The 19,816-nt window shown below is 36.0% G+C and overlaps 3 protein-coding genes across 4 annotated transcripts in view; 1 reads left to right on the top strand and 2 right to left on the bottom strand.

The window, feature by feature from the left end:
- Positions 1–19,816, top strand: part of LOC143031538 (uncharacterized) — a 485,407-nt gene that overhangs the window by 142,937 nt on the left and 322,654 nt on the right. The gene's annotated exons all lie outside the window — the stretch shown is intronic.
- Positions 1–19,816, bottom strand: part of LOC143032056 (uncharacterized) — a 44,012-nt gene that overhangs the window by 13,585 nt on the left and 10,611 nt on the right. Inside the window, exons 4-6 of the mRNA XM_076196523.1 lie at positions 2,825–3,030; positions 2,064–2,240; positions 984–1,994 (exon numbers count right to left, since the gene is read on the bottom strand). Coding sequence (XP_076052638.1) covers positions 984–1,994; positions 2,064–2,240; positions 2,825–3,030 — 1,394 coding nt within the window. The remainder of the gene's footprint in view (positions 1–983; positions 1,995–2,063; positions 2,241–2,824; positions 3,031–19,816) is intronic.
- Positions 6,934–16,441, bottom strand: LOC143031532 (uncharacterized). 2 transcript variants are annotated; one of them, XM_076195498.1, is made up of 6 exons: positions 16,150–16,441; positions 13,313–13,509; positions 11,184–11,624; positions 10,558–10,888; positions 9,433–9,567; positions 6,934–9,182 (listed from the first exon to the last, which is right to left on the bottom strand). In XM_076195498.1, the coding sequence occupies exons 1-6, from the start codon at positions 16,431–16,433 to the stop codon at positions 8,237–8,239; spliced, it is 2,334 nt and encodes a 777-aa protein (XP_076051613.1). In that variant the 5' UTR covers positions 16,434–16,441; the 3' UTR covers positions 6,934–8,236. The 2 variants fall into 2 exon arrangements, with proteins under 2 accessions (XP_076051613.1, XP_076051614.1); XM_076195499.1 differs by lacking the exon at positions 16,150–16,441 and adding an exon at positions 14,720–14,811.

Raw genomic sequence — 19,816 nt, 5'->3', positions numbered from 1 at the left:
ATGCTGTGTATCACAAATTAAATTGTCTTTCAATGTGTTCTCTGAATCTATTTACTATTACTGATTCAAGCATTTTCCCTATAACTGATGTCAAACTGATTGGCCTGTAGTTGCATAGAGATGATCTATCTCCCTTCTTAAAAACAGGAACAACATTTGCCTGCCTCCAAGCAATAGGCACAAAACCAGTGTCTACCAGTAAAGAAAATAATGGTTACACTAATAAGACCTAAACTAGAGTATGCTGTGACACTATGGGCACCTAGCAAAAAAAAAAAAAAAAAAAAAATCAAAGAGCAGCAACAAAAATGGCACCTACACTATCAAACTTGACATATGAACAAAGATTGGAGAAATTACATCTATCAACACTGGAACAGAGAAGAGAAAGAGGCAAGTTGTTGACCATTTACAGAATTATGAAAGGTATAGAAATTCTTGAAAGAGGCGACTTATTAAAATGGGACAAAAGAGAAACAAGAGGTAACGAAAATAAGCTAAAGAAGGACAATTACAGAAAAGATTTGAAAAAGAATAGCTTTCCACATAGAGTGATTGATGTCTGGAACAAACTAAACGGAGAAACAGTGAGTGCCAAAACTATACAAGATTGTAAGAATAAACTGGATGCAGAGAGATACGAAAACGGGTCACCACGAGTTTAGCTCTCATCCCGTAAAATACAACTAGGTAAATACATAAGTTGGTTTCACTGCTTGGAGTTTGAGTGCATTTTCAAAGGTTATGAGGACACATATGAACTCCATATGTACAATAAATGGAAATTAATGGGAAGGAAAGCAAAATAAACAATTTTACCAATAGCACATGAATTTTGTCATTTAAATGTTAGATGCCATGATTACTTTATTCATATGTATCATATTTATCTCCATATTTTCTATTGAAGTTCTCAAGTTACATTATGTCCAATAGGATGTGAAACTATATTTACACACTGCTTATTTATTATTACTTTTTACATATGAGTGATCATATGTCTTTTGAGACCACTATTTTTTGCAAATGCCGCAACACACAGGTCACACTGGAAGGGCTTCTCTCCAGTGTGGGTCCTCATGTGCCGCTGGAGATGATTATTTTGTGAAAAAGCGGCATTACACAACTCGCACTTGAAAGGTTTCTCTCCTGTGTGAATCCTTGTGTGTAACGTGAGATGACCTTTGTGCGAGAAAGCGGCGCTACACAGTTCACAATGAAACGGCTTCTCTCCAGTATGAATCCTCGTATGTTCATCAAGATGACCTTTTCTTGCAAAAGCAGCTTCACAAATGTCACATTTGAAAGGTTTTTCTCCCGTGTGAATGATTATATGTTTCTTCAGGTTACTTCTACAAGAAAAAGCAGCATCGCACAGCCCACACGAAAAAGGCTTCTCTCCAGTGTGGATCTTCCTATGCTGATTTAGATTGCTTTTATACGTGAAGGCCGCATTGCACAACTCACAGTGAAAAGGCTTCTCTCCTGTGTGGATCAACACATGCTTGTTCAGCTCACCTTTCCGCAAAAAAGCAGAGTTACAAATCCCACAGGGGAAAGGTTTGACTCCTGTGTGGATCATGATATGTTTATTCAGATCACCTTTGTATGCGAAAGCAGCGTTACATTGCTCGCACTGGAAAGGCTTCTCTCCGCTGTGGATCCTCATATGTTGGTTGAGGTGACTTTTCCGTGAGAAAGCGGCATCGCAAAGCACGCACTGAACTAGCTTCTCTCCAGTGTGACTTCTCATGTGCTGATTGAGATGACTTTTCCGTGAGAATGTAGCGACGCATAACTGGCAATGGAAAGGTTTTTCTCCTGTGTGGACCCCCATATGCTGAATGAGAGTACTTTGATGCGAGAAGATGGCACCGCATAGTTCACACTGAAAAGTCTTTTCTATTGTATGGGTCACTATTTGAGTGACGTTACTTTCGGCCATTATATCTATGTTTACCATCAGCAATGGGTGTTCAAAGTTTTTTCCTGTCCTGCCAAAGGAACAAAAACAAATTTATCATCTACAGTAATAAGAGTATGTACATGTACATACCAATTACCTTCTCCATATAAGGTAGATGGCTATGTCAAAGCATACCTTGACTCTTGCATAAGTAAAATATGTAAAGGGTAAGCCCACAGTCCCCACACTCCATCCCCATTTAGTCGCCATTTCAGACAAGTATGGGAATATGGTATTGGCATTCTTAACATCTTCATACAGACACATAAGTGTTCTAGAAGTGGTAAAGATATTCAAGAGCAGAAACAAGTCCAGTTCACATGACATAGTAAATGAGATATTCAACAAGCCATGGAATCTGGTAGGTAAGGAAAAATTTAAGAATATTTGGATAAGGTGAGATGCAGCTGAGGAAATTTGAAAAAAAAAAAAAAAAAAAAAATCAACACAATTTGTGCTTTGTATAGATTTGTTTTCAACTAGTTTGAGGGTACTTGGCTCAAGTGTTTTTCTACCAATCACATCACATTTTTTACAGCATAGTCCATTATTTTGTAAGTCACCAAATATGTACAAGTACCTAATGACAGTAATTCCCACAATCACCTCAGTTCTTTTATTTATAAAATTGTTGTAAAGGTAGGAATTCATTGTCATTAACAAATATACAAGCAAACACTACAAATATTTTTAAAACAAACAATTGGACAGATATAGGTTTACTTACATTAAATAAATATACCACATTCATTCTTCATGGAATGAATATTTCTAGGATTTTCAGGTGTATTTCATTCCCAGACATTTTCTTACGATTCTCTGAAAGTAGCTGGTCACTATGTAACTATCCAACTATACTTGATATCACTCCTCCATAGCTTTAACATCTTGATAGGATCTTGCACCTTGCTCATCACTATGACACCTAGATCTTCAGGAAATTTATCAAAATGACTGTTGAGAAATTGAACCTTAATTCTCATGCTGCAACCCAGGTTATAACAATGCTGAGGCAATGTTTCAATAAGTTTGGTAGTTTCTGGCCTTCTTGTTTCCAAGGAAAGCTTTCACAACCACAAAGGCCATGCACTTATGTCATCATTCATGGAGTTTGTGATTTGTGGATCTCCCATCAGTTTTCAACTTTTGGTCCATCAAATGAACAAGTTTAATCTTTTTATAACTAAAGGTTTTCAAATGAGTGTGTGTACTGAAAAAAAATATCTTTTGTTCTGAGCTTTAATATACCACTGCATTGGATTCAGTTTGATAAGATGAAGATAGATAATTTTTTCTGATGTGTATGTGGCTATTTACCATGGTTACTGTATAAATTTTATGCAGTCATACAGTATTCATTTATGATTAAAAAAAAGAATGCTAACTACTTTTTGTTTCCACTATCCTTCATTTCTCTTACTTTGCTTAATTTCTCCTTTATCTCCAATATAAATTTACCTTTTCACTGCTATATTTTCACCAACAACAGAAGTGCTGATTATATGAAGAGAGAGAGAGAGAGAGAAGTGGTTAGTCTCTCATATTTCTCCAACAATTATGTTCTCACCTGCCAGTTCATCTGAATCCATTATTGTCCTTAGTTCTACTGTCATAAAGGCACAAGAAACATGAACATGCCATGTATTCTCCTTGCTCATCAAGTCAAATGCGAGTCATTTCTAGATCCACAGGACCAACAAGTACCTGAAGGTAGTCGTCCTGTAAGACAGATATTACAGAGGAACATCTTTCTGTCACCCATCCTCAAAACCTATCAACACCTACATCCCTCCGGAAGTGGGGGTGATCCTCTGGATCAATCTGTATTTCCTTCACCTTTTCACACACAAATTAAGAAAACTCAAAACTGCTTCCCTCCCCCTTTTCCTATTAACTAGTAACATAAAAGGTCCCACACTTACACAACAACGAAAAAAAAGTCCAAATTTTCTTCCTGGAGGGACCCATAGACATCTGTCAGCCACTGTGATAATGTGGGTTTACAGTCAGTAATCTTGTGCAGTTGGAAAGAGTATATAATTTCTCAACTCTTAATGGACTCATATTTTCAAAACAACATATATCTTAAAGCCAAGAAAAAAGGGAGGATGTTACTTAATAGCCCAATGATTCTTTAACCAATTATCCTTATTTGTATCCATTCATAACTAACATAATCTCCTTGTGAATCCCCTTCCCTATCTTCTTTCACTACACTACCTTACCTAACTTTCAAAATAGATGTGGGCATTTCCCCCTCCTCCCAACTTAATAGGTTCTATAATCAAATTAACTTCACTAAGCTGACCTTTTTTCATGTCAGGGGAACAGAAATGCATGTCAATTAAATTAACATCCACAAGCAACCAAACATATTAAAACTTGATCGAAACTATTCATGCTCTAATGATTTCCTTTTTTTTAACTCTGTAAATTGCCAAATTTTATATATCCCTTTTATTCTATTAATAATCTAGTGGCCATACACATATCTCTATGTTTATGGTACTAGAAACATGGATATGTTAGTGTTATGTGGAATGCACATGAATTCTGAGTTGTTAGATTATTATCCAATTACTCTCACCCTGCACAATGCTCGACCAAAACAAATAGAAAACCTGTGAAAGACAATGTGACTACAGCAAGATATGTACCCAAAAAATGAATAGACTTTTAATATAATCTGAGAGAAAATTAACACAAAGAATGTCAAAAGTACCTCTCTTAGAGGAAAAAAAAAAAGGCTTTCGAGAGAAATTGTCCATTTCTCTCCCTCTCACATATCCAAATAGATTTAATAAATTAATTTAAAGTAAATTTTGATAAATATGGACACAGAGAACTCCATGGTCACATCTCCAACTTTAGCAATTACAATTAGATGAACACCTTAACATGATAGCTTTTCAAAGGCTAGCACTGTTTTAGACAAATCTACAATGGGAACACTTGAATTTTCTTGGTTGCCTTAAGCTACTATTTGGTAGATACCTATTAGTTCAATATACAAAATGTAACAATCCTCCCAATGTATCATTAAAAGTTGTTGAAAAGTTGATCTATTTTCAGCATTTTGTAATAAACATGTAATTGAAAAGTAAATATTCCAGTTTTATATAGGAAAGGTCAGCTGTTATGATTTCTTTAAATATTAGTTCTGGGAAAATTAGTTTCCAATTCTCATGGTATACTTAAATTAGTTTTATTCTCACTTACATTGCTGACAGTAGTTGCCAGTTATTCTCTACCCTACTAGTTTTAATCCATAATTAGATTTAGTTATTTTTATGTTACTCCTTTTCCAGTGGGCAATATGTCAGTATACACATATAAAAAAAATACATCGTCTTTTAGAGCTTGCATCAGTCCTCCACTCACAAACACACCCATTTGTCCACTGCATTTCAATTCCTCTTCAACACCCTAAACGCGCAGTATAAGGATTTCTTTTTCAAATTACCACAATTTGAATAATAAAGTATTGATTCTTAAAGACATGATCAATTCACACAACTGCACTGACAGAAATTTCTAAAAATCCAGAAAATGCAAGAGGTAAATAAATCTCTGACGCATCTGTCGTAAGGTTAGGATTGACCTTCGCGTCTTTGGCCGCGTTATCGTACTCCTATCACAGGCCACCTAACCCCTATGTACTAATCTGTAGCCACATGAATCGTGTTTAAACTTGAATAAACATTTCAATGTTGTATTTTTATATTGCCCAAATCGCCATTCAATGGTTCTTTGATTTATGTGATGAAATACACATTGTTATCCATTGTGCTGCTCGTGGATATGCAACAATGCTGACTCTAATTATTAACTGCCCTTCGAACCAGGCTGCCATTGTAATTCAACGTGACATCAGGTTTAACGTATTAGTTTGCAAAACTGATTATTTTCTGTCCTTAAGCAACTAATATGGCGTCGCGTCAAACAAACTTTGGGGATATCTACATAATATAATTTTGCATTAAAGCCCATATCAATTTATATTGATATTATTATATGTAAAAAATAACATAAAGTTAATTTATGTAATATGAATAAATTGTGTCACTGAACTATGTTTCACTATTTCCTCGACATGACCGGAGAAAATTGTCAATACGGGATCACAATTCCAGGCATCAGTTACGACTATTCCCCCACAATGCAATGTTTCGTGTTGGGTAGTTAATCATAAATGAGAACATAAACTATTTATTTGGGTATCCCAGGCTATATATAATTCATGATGCAGAACTCATAGGTTACATCTACATATAGATGTATCTTCATTTATACTAAGGTGACAAATGTAAACAATATGCGCCTTTGTGCACTCGTCGCAAAGTTTTCTAAAATTACCGAGTTTTGTTCACACAAGTAGAAAAAATGAAATGTTAACGTGATCTTAAGAAACATCAGAGCAAATAAAATGTGGATGAATGTACATACTAATAAACAATCAAACCGGTAGATAAATAAATAAAACAAAGGCACATTAGTAAAAATGAGCTTGTATTTTTCCTGTACATCAAATTTTCAGCAAAGCACATTATGACTGGAAATTTGTTTCAGTATCCATTTTTGAACTTTGCTGATATCAGTCTATTATTGTATGGATTGGTTAAATCTAATATATTTTTTAATAGGGCCCATTTCCTCATTTTGTTTCCATAGATATTAAATTTTCTTTTCTCTAGTTCCGTTATTGCGCCCTACCCATAACTGAATTTGTTTACACTTGCCAGTTTCCATGTCTCATTCAGTAAATCATTGAATGTTTTGTGATTTTAATTATACTTTTATTGGTCTTGTCCCTCTTTGCCCACATGTGCTTAATGTGAATACTTCTACATCTTTATTTATGCATTTACAATTGTCCATTATTGCCTGTACTTTTCTTTATCTTCTATATTTTTTCTTACTGGTAGATGTTCCCCATATCATATTATGATATTGCATTATTGCTTATCAGCATTCCTCTATTCCTAATTACACTTTTCCAGATCTGCCTCCTCATTTTATTGACCAATAATTTTTATAGCTGTAGTTCTTCTAGTAACACAAAACTAACCACCCTTTCTGTCCTTGAATTTCTCTCATATTTTCTTAATTTTCCCTACTTTGCTTTAGGCTGTCCTTCAAATTGATTTTCCTCCTCTTAACTGATAATCCTTTGATATAGTCATCTCAATTTACTTCTCAAATTGTCCATTCTATAATGGTCAATTATTTGTTTCTGGTTTTGACCATATCTTCTATGACTTCTTTTTCTTCAAAAAATATTATTGTTGCCATTATCTTTGATCTAGATTACCTTGATCTATTATAAATCTTCAATGATTATCTTTTCCCTGTTCATAGTAATTTTTCCTTGACCTTCAAATGTCATGTTTTTGAACTACATTCCAGTCTGAGGTTTCACTTACCTTCACATTTATAGATATCTGTTGTACCACTTTCCACTATTTCTATACAGAATACATGTTTATATACATTTATCTTAGACTGGAATACCATTGTTCTTTTCCCTCTTTACTACTTTTAGCTAGGTTGTGTTCCTTGACTTATAGAAATGGGTCACATACACACACGTGTGTATGCAATTCACATTATCCCATTTCTTTTCCTTGCAGAAACAATATGGCTTTGAATTCCATTGTATCTGCATTATATAAGTTTGTCACAGCTTTTTACACATAAAAAAGAGGGAAAATAGAATAAAGTAAACATTTGCACTATGGCCACAATTTGGGCAATTATTAATTCACCAGGAATTGTTGACCTGACATCAGATAAATTAAAACAGCTGTAATCAAAGAAACAAAATTTTTCAGAAAACTTCTTCCCCAATCTTAGCTGTTGATACATTCTTGGAGTTTTTGAGCTGTACGGGCATTACAGAGAACCTTACACTTAGGAATATCCTATGGGAAAATTGTAAGTTGACTTAAGTGGCTTGTGTCAACAATGTGAAAGTAATTGATCATATAGTAAAGACAGTCTTGACCCATATCTTCATGTTTATGATTAGTAATGTAAGCATGTTATGGCAGTAAAGATTGGACATATCTGAAATTGTAGATGCTAAGAAAGACAAGAAATGTGACTAAAGTTGTATTTCAATGATGTATAAATAATAAAGGCTTCATCCTCATATGGTGTTTTGCCAAAGTATGACAACATAATACTTATGCAGTCAATACCTCATTTGTAGATTGCAACACAGAGGTCAATTTCATCTACTTCTCTGTGCATTTCATATCAAGTTTGATATCACCCATGCTTTTTTTCACTTATTATGTTCTGGTTTAAATTTCTCTTTTGTATAACTGTTTTTTCCAACAGGTTCTCTTTCCTTTTGTAAACCTTGCCAACAGGAGCAACACCTTGTAGTACATCAGAGTTTTGTTTTGTAAACAAGGCATGCTGATAGGGAACTTTATCTACACCTACTGAAAACATATTAGCAATAGCACTGTTTAGATAATTACTTGATTTACAATACTTTCTCCCCATCTTCATTGCTTTATCAAGTGCCAGATCTAATTCTCCATCTCCATAGTCTTTTACCATTTCCTCAATAAAATCTACAAACTCTTTTACCTTACTGGCTGATGGCTGTCCTGAAGTATTAGATAAAGCAGTACAATCATGAATGTGTTTTGAAGTACTAGCAAGTTTACCAATAAATTCTTCACTGTTTTCTTGATATTCATTTTTTATTATTACACCACCACACAATCTATTTTCTGTAGTTTTGGTAGTCATTTCAGATATATTTGCTTCTTGACATATTGTATTACTATAATTTTCTTGCAAATTTGTGAAAAAATCCAAGGAGGGTACATTTATTTTCCCAAGAGCTATACCAGCAAGCCACTGTCGAGAAGCTGATGTAGCTCTGAGCTCTTGTGGTAAATGTAACAAGTAGTTTTTAGAACATGCTATTTGGTGTTTGCAGATACCACCTGTCTGCCCAATAGGACAATCACATATACCAATCTGCATATCTAAATAATGTTCTTCATCTTTTGATTCACTTTTCACTTTATACAGAAATTCATTCACCTGTTCAATCTCCCCTTCAGTGTCATCAGTTGGTTTAAATGTCTTCACTTTCTTCTGGCCTAGAGCCATGTCCATAAGGCAACATTTCATATAAGGGTCATATATTTCATTCACTGTCATCACAAGGTGGCATGTGTTGTATGTTTTGCACCTGAAAGTTAAAGATTGGAAATTGGTTACATCATACTAAATACAAAATACTGTTGTACATATGCTAATTAACCAAAACTCTGAACAGTTTATTAGTAAGACACTTTTACTGGGCCCTGTCTCTACATCTAAAGACTTTCTTTTAAACTTCATATTTCCTTTTCTATTTCTCTTGTATTCTGTGATAATAAAGCAAAGACAATACAAATAGGTAGAATATCCATACCATATACAAAAAATTTCAGTAATACCTGTTAAGAATGATGTCTTTGATGATACACACTGCAGATTCTGCAAAATTATTTGTTTGATGTTCATGCAGCAGCCTTCCTGCTTGATAATGAATGCTCCAGTCTTCCTTGCTTTCTACCAGCTTAGTGAGGTACCTGTAACAAGACAGACCATTTTCACATATAGAATTATTGCAGTCATTGCACCACTGATTCCAATAACTTCTGCCAGTTTTCTATCCTTGATCCAAATCTTGTATATATATCTACAAATTTCATGTCCTTGTTTTATCATCCAATTGCCTGTCTTATGTTAGAAACTATGGAAACTGAAGAAATCCATTACTGTTATTAGTCACGAGCACATAAATTTACTTTAATAAACTGGAAATATGATTGACATAAAACAGAATGTCTAAATCCCCTTAACCCCTTCCATACGGTGCCGCACACGTAGGCGTCATGGACTTAGATCTCAGTGGCAGCAGCCAATGCCAGCCGTACGACGTGTCGTAATAATACTCGCATCATAAAATATAGTCACCGCTTATATCGATCGTTCTCTCTTTCACCCGCGAATTTTGAATACCACAGAGAATGGGATTCAGGGCACATTTGAGAGAATGTAAAAACACAGGGGCGACTACAATAAATATAATCAAGACGCCGATATGGCAGCCTCGCGAATACACTCGCTCCCCATGACGCCTACGTGTGCGGCACCGTATGGAAGGGGTTAAAAGGCTTCAATAATGCTGTTTACCTGACTACCATATATCTAAAAAGTACCAGTCACAGTATACACTGTCCTACTGGACAAAACCCATAAAATACTGAATTTCATATATGGTATACACACAATATTCAGTCCATATATAACTCTTAATTGAAGGCCACAAAAAAGCTGAACATACTCAAATTAATGGCATGCACAGGATTTGGACCGCAAAACACTTAATACTGTATTTCAACAACCGATTAGAACTACAATACACAGGATAACTCAAGACAGGTTTATTTATTTATTCTTAATTTTCATTTATCAATTTTTGTATGTAGGGAGGTAACCACAGCAATAGTACATATTGTGAATTGCTGTATATGGGTTGATGTATCTGATGAGAAAATTGACTCCATCAATTTTACCTTGTGTACTCATCATACTGTTCATATGCAGAACTCTGTTGAAATGCAAGCCAGTAGTTTTCACAATCAGCAGGAGAATTGGCATACATCATTTGTTTTGCAACTTGAATTAAATATGGACGATCTTCTTTTGTTATCCCATGTGAAGTATCGCAAAGCCATCTCCACATCTGCTGAAGAATGTGAAAGATGCATAGGTAGAGTGCTGAATCAGGCCAAACTTCTCTTACAGCCTTCTTTTCTGGTTCACTATCATCAGTAATAAAACAGTCAGGGTGGCCCTGTCCATAGAATGCACTTTCACCCAGAACCTTTTTAAGCAAGTGGAATCCTGTTGAAAAAAAAACAAAACATTATTTTCATGATACCATTACATTTCTTATTCTTTTAATTTCCTTAATACAGCTCTTATCTGTTCAGAAATTTACATGTAGGGAATTAGCATTGAGCACTGGTCAAACCAAAGGAAAAGGTGTTGAAGAAATATGTACCCTATAACATTGGGGACAAGTATGACAAAAAAAAACAAAAAACAAAACATAAACAGCAATACTGTACATAAATCACAGTTTACTAGGTATTTGATATAAAGGCATTAATTCAAACTATACCCTTCCACTAATTACCTCTTGTGTAGCTTCTTTCATCTTGTGATGATGTAAAAATTATGCCCAAAGGTGCAGCGCCAGCTGGCCCAGCACAGAGTAGTTGTGTTACAGCAGTATTCTGCTGGTATACATGACTAGTAGTGTCTATAAGAACAGCTTCTCGTGCACATTCAAATTCTTGATGTACTCTCATCATGAACTCAGTCACCAGAACTACTGTAAAGTCACCTCCATCATAAAGTTCAAATTCCAGTTTTGTTGTATCTTTAATCATTTCAGCATAATTCCTGATTGCAGAAAACATGGTTTGCCCACCAACATCATAGTGTTGTTTCAGCCACACATCCCTCAAATATGCAACTGACCGATTGCTGGGGTTTATTCCATGATTTGCTAAATCGAGGAGATTAAAATCTAGTTTCTCTTGATGAAATCTTGCTGCTTGTGCTGCTGTCATACCTGCCAAGATAGAAAATTGTGTATGATATAAAACCTACATACAATCTTAGAATTATACATGGTACCCTCCATTTGACATACTATAAGGGGGTGGGGAAAGCTGATCCACTGATTTGAACTGATTCAGATGGGTGAGGAACACAGGTATTTAAGTGTGTGCATATATACACAGAAATGGCTGGTGAAGCTGTTAATTTGTTTAAGAGAAGAAAACATAACAGTGTAGAAGAGTGCATGTATAATACTTCATGAAACAAGAGAAAGAGGGGCAAATATGTATGTACAGTGAGACCTCTCATTAACGGATGTTAATTAGCTATGCGGTGTTTTCGCTGCGTTTTTGGTGTTTTGGTGCTGTTGTTTAGTGCGTGCAATCACTATGCCACCCAAAAACCACTCCAAAACACCGCAAACACAGCGAAAACACCGCAAACACAGCTAATTAACGTCCGTAAATGAGAGGTCTCACTGTAGTAGTCTTATGTACAGTACTGTTGATTACAAAACTAAGAATTACCAAGATGCAGCACTCTACATGCATGATTCCACTGCAATGGTAAAATGTTTTTACAAAGGATTACAAAGGCGGAGCATGCCGACAGGAGACCTTTTGGTTCATATCTAGGTCGGATGCAAAAAAAAAAATCATAATGAATTATTAAATAAAAACTATATTAATGTAAATAACAAATAAAATACATAAATAAATGCATAGGTATAGTTAGATAATAAACAAACAGGTAAATAGTAAATAATAATGAATTGACATATAACTAATAATAAATGAAAATCAAAACAGACAAATGATAACAAAACAAAAACAAATATGAAATAAATTATAATCATTACAGCATCTTGCTTAGGTGTTTATCTAAATGATTTTTAAAGCTTCAAACTGAACTACATTGCACTACCTGTGCAGGAAGTTTATTCCATTCATTAACTACATGGTTGGTGAAGTTGTTTCTACCTACTTCCAAATTGAATCTATTTCTGGACAGTTTGAGACCATTGTTTTTTGTCCGATTCTCATTCAATGTGAAAATTTTGTCACTTTTGATGCTGTCAATTCCCTTTCGAATTTTAAAGGCCTGTATCAAGTCACCTCTGAGTCTGCTTTTTTAGGGAAAACAGATTAATGTTTTAGTCAATTTTTGTATGATTTATTTTTGATATTTGGAATCAGTTTTGTGGCTCGCTGTTGTACTTTTTCCTGTCTGTCAATGTCTTTAATGAGATTCGGTGACCATACGGAAACAGCATATTCCAAATATGGACGAACTAACGATTTATATAGCTGGTTAACGAGTGATGGACTTTTGAAATCAAAAGATCGTGCAATCAGTCCTAGAATCTTATTTGCTTTCTCAGAGGCTGTTCACTACAATAAAAGTTGAAGCTTAAACCAGCTCACTGTGAATGTACACAAAAGGAGTTTGAATCACTCACTACTCATTCTCCCGTGTATCTGTGGTCAGTTCTGGGACAGTGGTCATTGTCTACTCAGTGTAGGAATCTCAAGATAAAAACATTTGGATCAACAGACAGATGCATATGAAACATGTTGAATGGAGGTATGTTAAACAGTGGGTCAAGTGAAGTATAATACACCATGAATTTAAAACTATGATCTAGAAAAAGAATTGCCAGTGTCCAACTTCACCACAGAAAACCTTAAATATACACACCCATATTAAAGTATTTGAAGAAATCGGCTCTTGTTTCTGGTAGTACTCTGAGCTGCTGCAGTCCACTTGCAGACTCAACTGAATGATTGTGGATACCTTCTATCACTATAAAACAGGGATACTGCTTCACATCTTTGTCTGCCTTCATTGTGGACTTGGTGACTGGCTTTATACGAAAGTCCACTTTGAATTTACATCTGGGAAAAATAATACTGGAGAATGACAAGTTGTTTTCAACATTGATATTATCTTTTCAAGTTAATAAAATTGACTCTACGCAAACACATTATCTCCATCTTATTAAAAGTAACACATGATTTTGTTAGTTTCTTTTATATTCATAGTCTCTACATTTCTAATGTGATAAATTTCTAAAGCAAGTGGCCATATAATGAAGGGGTGTGGGTTAACTTGCTCTGACTGTTTGCCTACTGTAGAAAAGTCGTCCTTTTGCAATGGCTAAAACTTGATCAGTTTGATAGGGAAAGGGATGACCCTTCAACCAACAAGGTGCCAATGAGAGGAGTGCAGAAAGGGTTTTGTATGCAAATTGGAAGTGTACTCTGTCTCAGCCACTCCCTCCCCTTTTAAAGGCGTAAGGTAAGGCTATACTTGAGGAAAATTCAGATGTGAAGTAAATGGCATACACAGCAATGATTACTAAGAAAATATAAAGAAAAACCTCATTAACTCTTGATACTTAGGTTTCAACCCTCTAGGAGTTAGATTCTTTTCAAATAATCAGGCAGGTTTCCTCCCACTTCCCCCTAGAAATATGTTCAACAGTGCAGGGATGCCCAGGAATATGGAATTCCTTTTTGTTGACCTGGGTGTTGTAAGGCATGGCTTTCCAGACCAGGTTCATCTTGTCAGCAATGTTTTAATGGTGGCAGTGTTGTACATACGTACTTGTAATATTGTTTATTTATTATTATATATTTTATATACTATTGTGAGAGCCAAGTGTTCATTTAAACGTTTATGTTTATTATCATATATTTTATATATTCTAAGAACCAGGTGTTCAGTTTGAGCGTGTATGTTTACCCGCCAAGTCTGGCATGGTCACGTCGCTAAGAACCAGTAGTGATCTAGCTTACGAAGCAACAACACGCTCATTATTGTAGTGCTTATATCTAATACAAATTTTTCATTTTTATATTTGACTTTCATTGGCCACCCCGATACAATGTACACTTATGAGAGGAGGTTTATCAAAGTGATTTCCTGGAAGTGCTTACAGAATGGCTCCACAATATCCTTGTCAGCAGTGGCACTTTCTAATTAGTATGGTATTTACAGCTTTTGAACCTGTAGAGCCAATCAGGACTGGCATGGAAATATGCCATCTTTATGTGCTCAGCCACTATCAATGTGGGATTCTTGATGTCCACACCAGTGACGTACTTTTGCTTATACCACTTTTGTACATGGCATTGTCCTGGGTCATGTGTTTGGCAGGGCACATCATCTTCATTGTAGTTGTCAGCTCACCATAGTTGTCCTGTGAAAGGGCAAATGCATGAATCTTGTCCTAATTCCTCTTGACATTGAAAAATATGCTGAACTCGATATCAAACTGAGCACAAACTGAAGCGAGTTGAGGTGTTAGGTTCTCTTGCAAAATGTGGCTCTTTAGTTTCATGCACTTCCTCTACCAGAGGACATGGTGGCAGGTGTTTGAGCACTACAAATGAAATGCATAACACAATCTGAAGCCATCAGTCAACAGAGAGGCACATCACAAGTGAAGTCTGGCAGGAAAGTGGGCATCACAGAGGTATAGGTGGGACTTGGGTGTTTACATGACCATCTTGTGATTTAATGTTTTTTTTATAAACTATTATCTCTAAAACATGTAGCCAAATAAAGCCTTTTGCAATGTTTGACTACAACTTCATCTATTAACAGGTTTTTATTTCACTTCTGAAAGCTATTACCGATTATCCTAAAATATGAATTAATGAGGTTTTACTGTAGGTTACGGAGTATGCTTACGAGGCTAGGTTTTGTTTTTACCCTTATTTACCTAGGTTGGGCTTGCCAAGCATTGAGTAGCTGAGGAACATATGCCATGAGATACATATGTGCCAAAATAATGGTATTATGTATTTTCTTTTTAGAAATATGCATTTCTTGAAAGCTTAAGAAATGCATTTTTTTTTTTAGCTAACCAACATTAGCATATATAGAATAATTGTGATCTTCTGAATCAAAGGCTTCACAATCTTATGGACAGGTTGCTAGAATTGTTACTTTTTGCAGTTTCATCCAGAACATTCTGACACTGTTTACTAATAAAGACCAGTTTGCCATGCATATTTGCCAATGTTGACTGAAATTTCTGAAAATACAACATATTCCTTAATTTTTTTATACCAATGTTTTGGCTGGGAATGAAATAACATTATATTTTCTGTACATCAGAATCTGTCATGTGGCTTCCCCACCCAAAAATGCCACATTCCCATTTCCCTATGATTGTATGTGTGGTGTGTGTATATGTGTAAAACCATTGGTTTACAATACAACCAGCATCATTACAATAAAAACAAAAGCTAGTAAACAATGTAAGTTTCATTTTGCAATTCCATCTTTGTTTGTAAGAAACTGCAATCTTCAATTTTTGAAATAAAAAATGTTCTATCATGTATCGAAACACCTGTTTTTATTGTAAAATATAAATTACTACTATTTTTTAATCCACCTGCTGATTAGGTCGGGAAAACAGATAATTTCTCTACGACTAGATGAAAAAAATCTATTCATTCATCTCATTACAATACTCGCGGTGTATGTCGTATGATTTCCAAAATTTGTGTGAATAATTCATTTACCTGGTGAATTCCTTTTTCTTCCCAAGGTGACGGCAGTCTCCGTGATGACACATGTAGGTTCTACGAAATAACAATTTCTTGCTGCCTACACTGTGAGTTCTTACACAATTTAATGTTACTTTATTGTACTTGCAATACACATCTTTCCACTTCATGGCATCTTCTTCATCCATTGCATTTGTTCGAAGGTGAATGGTGTCTTTTTCTTCCTTTATAACCATATTTTTGAAACCTTCCTTCTCAAATTCTACCGAGAAATCCATTCCTGTTCCACAGTTGCACATTAAATTTACTTTTGGTCGAAGGGAAAAAACAAGCAAGGGGGCATGAATATAACTGTTATTTTACTATATTCTAAGTTCATGATAAAAGAAGGCATATAATATATATTATATATCTATATATCTATATATATATATATATATATATATATATATATATATATATATATATATATATGTGTGTGTGTGTGTGTGTGTGTGTGTGTGTGTGTGTGTGTGTGTGTGTGTGTGTGTATTTACCTAGTTGTACCTATTGTATTTTACGGGAAGGGGAGCTATGCTCGTGAGGTCCCGTCTTCATTTCTCATTTTATCTAAACAATTTTTAAATTCATGTATTGTTTTTGCACACACCACTTTCTCATCTAACTTGTTCCAACTGTCTATTACTCTGTGAGGAAAGCTGTTCTTTTTCAAATCTCTTCTATAGCTGTCTTTTTTTATTTTCTTTCCGTGTCCTCTTGTATTTCTGTCATCCCATTTTATCAGATTGTGTGTGTGTGTGTGTGTGTGTGTGTGTATGTGTGTGTGCGTGTGTGTATTTACCTAGTTGTATTCTACGGGAAGGGGAGCTATGCTCGTGGTGGCCCGTTTTCATATCTTGTTTTATCTAAACTATTTTTAAATTCATGTATTGTTTTTGCACACACCACTTTCTCATCTAACTTGTTCCAACTGTCTATTACTCTGTGAGGAAAGCTGTTCCTTTTCAGGTCTCTTCTATAGCTGTCTTTTTTTATTTTCTTTCCATATCCTCTTGTATTTCTGTCATCCCATTTTATCAGATTCTCTCTATCAGTAATTTCTATGCCTTTCATGATTCTGTAAATAGCTATCAAATCTCCTCTCTCTCTTCTTTGCTCTAGTGTCTGTAGTTCAAGTTTTGCTAGTCTCTCTTCATATGATAGTTTTGAGAGTGTAGGTGCCAATTTTGTAATTGCTCTTTGTATTCTTTCAAGTTTTTTTTATACATTTTTTTTTGTACTTGGTGACCATATCGTTGCTGCATATTCCAATCTTGGTCTTATCAGGGTGATTAGAATTTTCTTCACCATTTCTTCATCCAGGTATGTAAATGCAACTCTGATTGTTCTTATTGTGTGTGTGTGTGTGTATGCATGTATGTATATACAGTCCGCTCGTGACCTCAGCTCAGTCCGCTCGTGACCTCAGCTCAGTCCGCTCGTGACCTCAGCACAGTCCGCTCGTGACCTCAGCTCAGTCCGCTCGTGACCTCAGCTCAGTCCGCTCGTGACCTCAGCTAGAGACCTCGTTTTTCTGCACAGACACCAGCTAGCGAAGTGATTGTGTTATGTTTTTGTAATTGTATACGCATAGCGCTATACAGTTACAGATATAAGATAAAGTGCAGGGTTCTATTTAATTTCAAAACAGTTTTCTGTTACCGTACTCCAAAGGTAGGAGAAATAGTATAAGGTAAGCAGAGTAAGCTTCGCGTATTTAGTTTATTAGAGACCGCTTTGATTTTTTGTTGTTGTTGATTTGTATTTTCTCTTTGCCGTTTTTATTGCTAAAGGGGGAGCGAAATGGCTTGTGAAGGTTGCGTGAACCTAGAGGTCCGTCTCAGGATGTGTGAGGAGGAAATTCGGCTTCTCAGGAGTGCGCTCAGTGAGAAGAGTGAACCCTCCCCACAACCCAAAGAGCGTTCCACTTCTTCACCTACTGTCACTGCCATGAGCGAGTGGCGCTCCGTGGGGTCCCGTTTGTCGAGCCCGCGTTCGGTAGACGTGTGCCCTGTGGAGCAACCGCTGGCTCAAGCCAATCGTTTTGCTCTACTGGAGGATGAAGTGGCTGAAAACCAGCAGTTCTTGGTGGTGGGGGACTCCATGGTTCGAGGCTATGACGACATCCTGCAGCGAAAGACTAAGCGACGTTGCAAGCTTGTATGTCAACCGGGCCGTGGGATCGTTGATTGTACCCGGTCCATCAGGGAGCAAGGACGGAAGAACACGGTTACGATTGTTCATACGGGAAGTAACGATGTAGGTAGGGTGAGATCAGAGGAGCTTGTTCGGAATTACAAGGTCCTCCTTCAGGAGATGAAGGAACGTGGGAGCCGTCACGTAGTCTGTGGGATCCTCCCGAGGATCTACGCAGGCTCGTGTTGGAACAGTAGAGCCATAGGGATCAATGATAGGATATCGCAGTTGTGCACACTTTCTTGATCCTTGGTATCTCTTCTCTAGGCGCCATGACCTTTACGCTTCTGATGGGATCCACCTTACCCGCAGAGGCAAAGATGTTCTTACAAACCTCATTGTGGGAGTTTGTAATGAACTAGCTCCTTTTTTAGGGTAGAAGGCCAAAGGGAAGGGGAAATAGAATGTACTTGGGAAAACAGTGTAGAGTATAGCATTAATGTAGAACAATGTACCAGTATAGGACAAAATATAATTTTAGGATATAATGTCGCTAGAGGACGAAATGTCACATTAGGATATAATGTCATAGGACAAAATGTCGCAATGGGATGTAATGACAGTGAAGGACAAAAGATCACGATGGGAAGTAATGATAGTGGAGAACAAAATATCACGATAGGATGTAATGATAATGGAGGAGAAAATATCACGGTAGGATATAATGTCAGTGAAGGCCAAAATGTAATTTTAGGAAGGGATACCGGACAGAATGTCAATGAAGGCCAAAATATCAAGATAGGATGTAATGTCGCTAGAGGACGAAATGACACATTAGAATGTAATGTCATAGGACAAAATGTCACAATGGGATGTAATGACAGTGGAGGACAAAAGATCACGATGGGAAATAATGATAGTGGAGAACAAAATATCACGATAGGATGTAATGATAATGGAGGAGAAAATATCACGGTAGGATATAATGTCAGTGAAGGACAAAATATAATTTTAGGAAGAGATGCCGGACAGAATGTCAATGAAGGTCAAAATATCAAGATAGGATGTAATGACAGTGGAAGACAAAAGATCACGATGGGATGTAATTATAGTGGAGGAAAAAATATCACGGTAGGATATAATGTCACTGGAGGACAAAATATAATTTTAGAAAGGGATGCCGGACATAATGTCACTGAACGACGGGAGGCCGTAGGGGGACAAAATGTACAAAATAGATCGGATGACCGTAATCGACCAGATGTCCGTGATGGGGGAAATGTTAATTTTGATAGGAGAAATGTTAATGAGGCATTGAATGTCAATGAAGGACCAAATAATAATAATATAGAGCAAGGCATAAACAAAAAACAAAATGATAATATAAGACATGATATTGAAACTCAAAATGTGTCAAAAAGAAATAATCACGAGTTTCTTAAAACTATGTACTTTAATGCTCGTAGTATTAGGAACAAATTTCAAGAAATACAGGCGTATGTCAAAA

Source organism: Oratosquilla oratoria, chromosome 12 (genome assembly GCF_046742065.1).
Source record: "Oratosquilla oratoria isolate Oo_2021 chromosome 12, ASM4674206v1, whole genome shotgun sequence".
Classification (NCBI taxonomy): domain Eukaryota; kingdom Metazoa; phylum Arthropoda; class Malacostraca; order Stomatopoda; family Squillidae; genus Oratosquilla; species Oratosquilla oratoria.
This window is presented reverse-complemented; position numbering and strand designations above follow the sequence as displayed.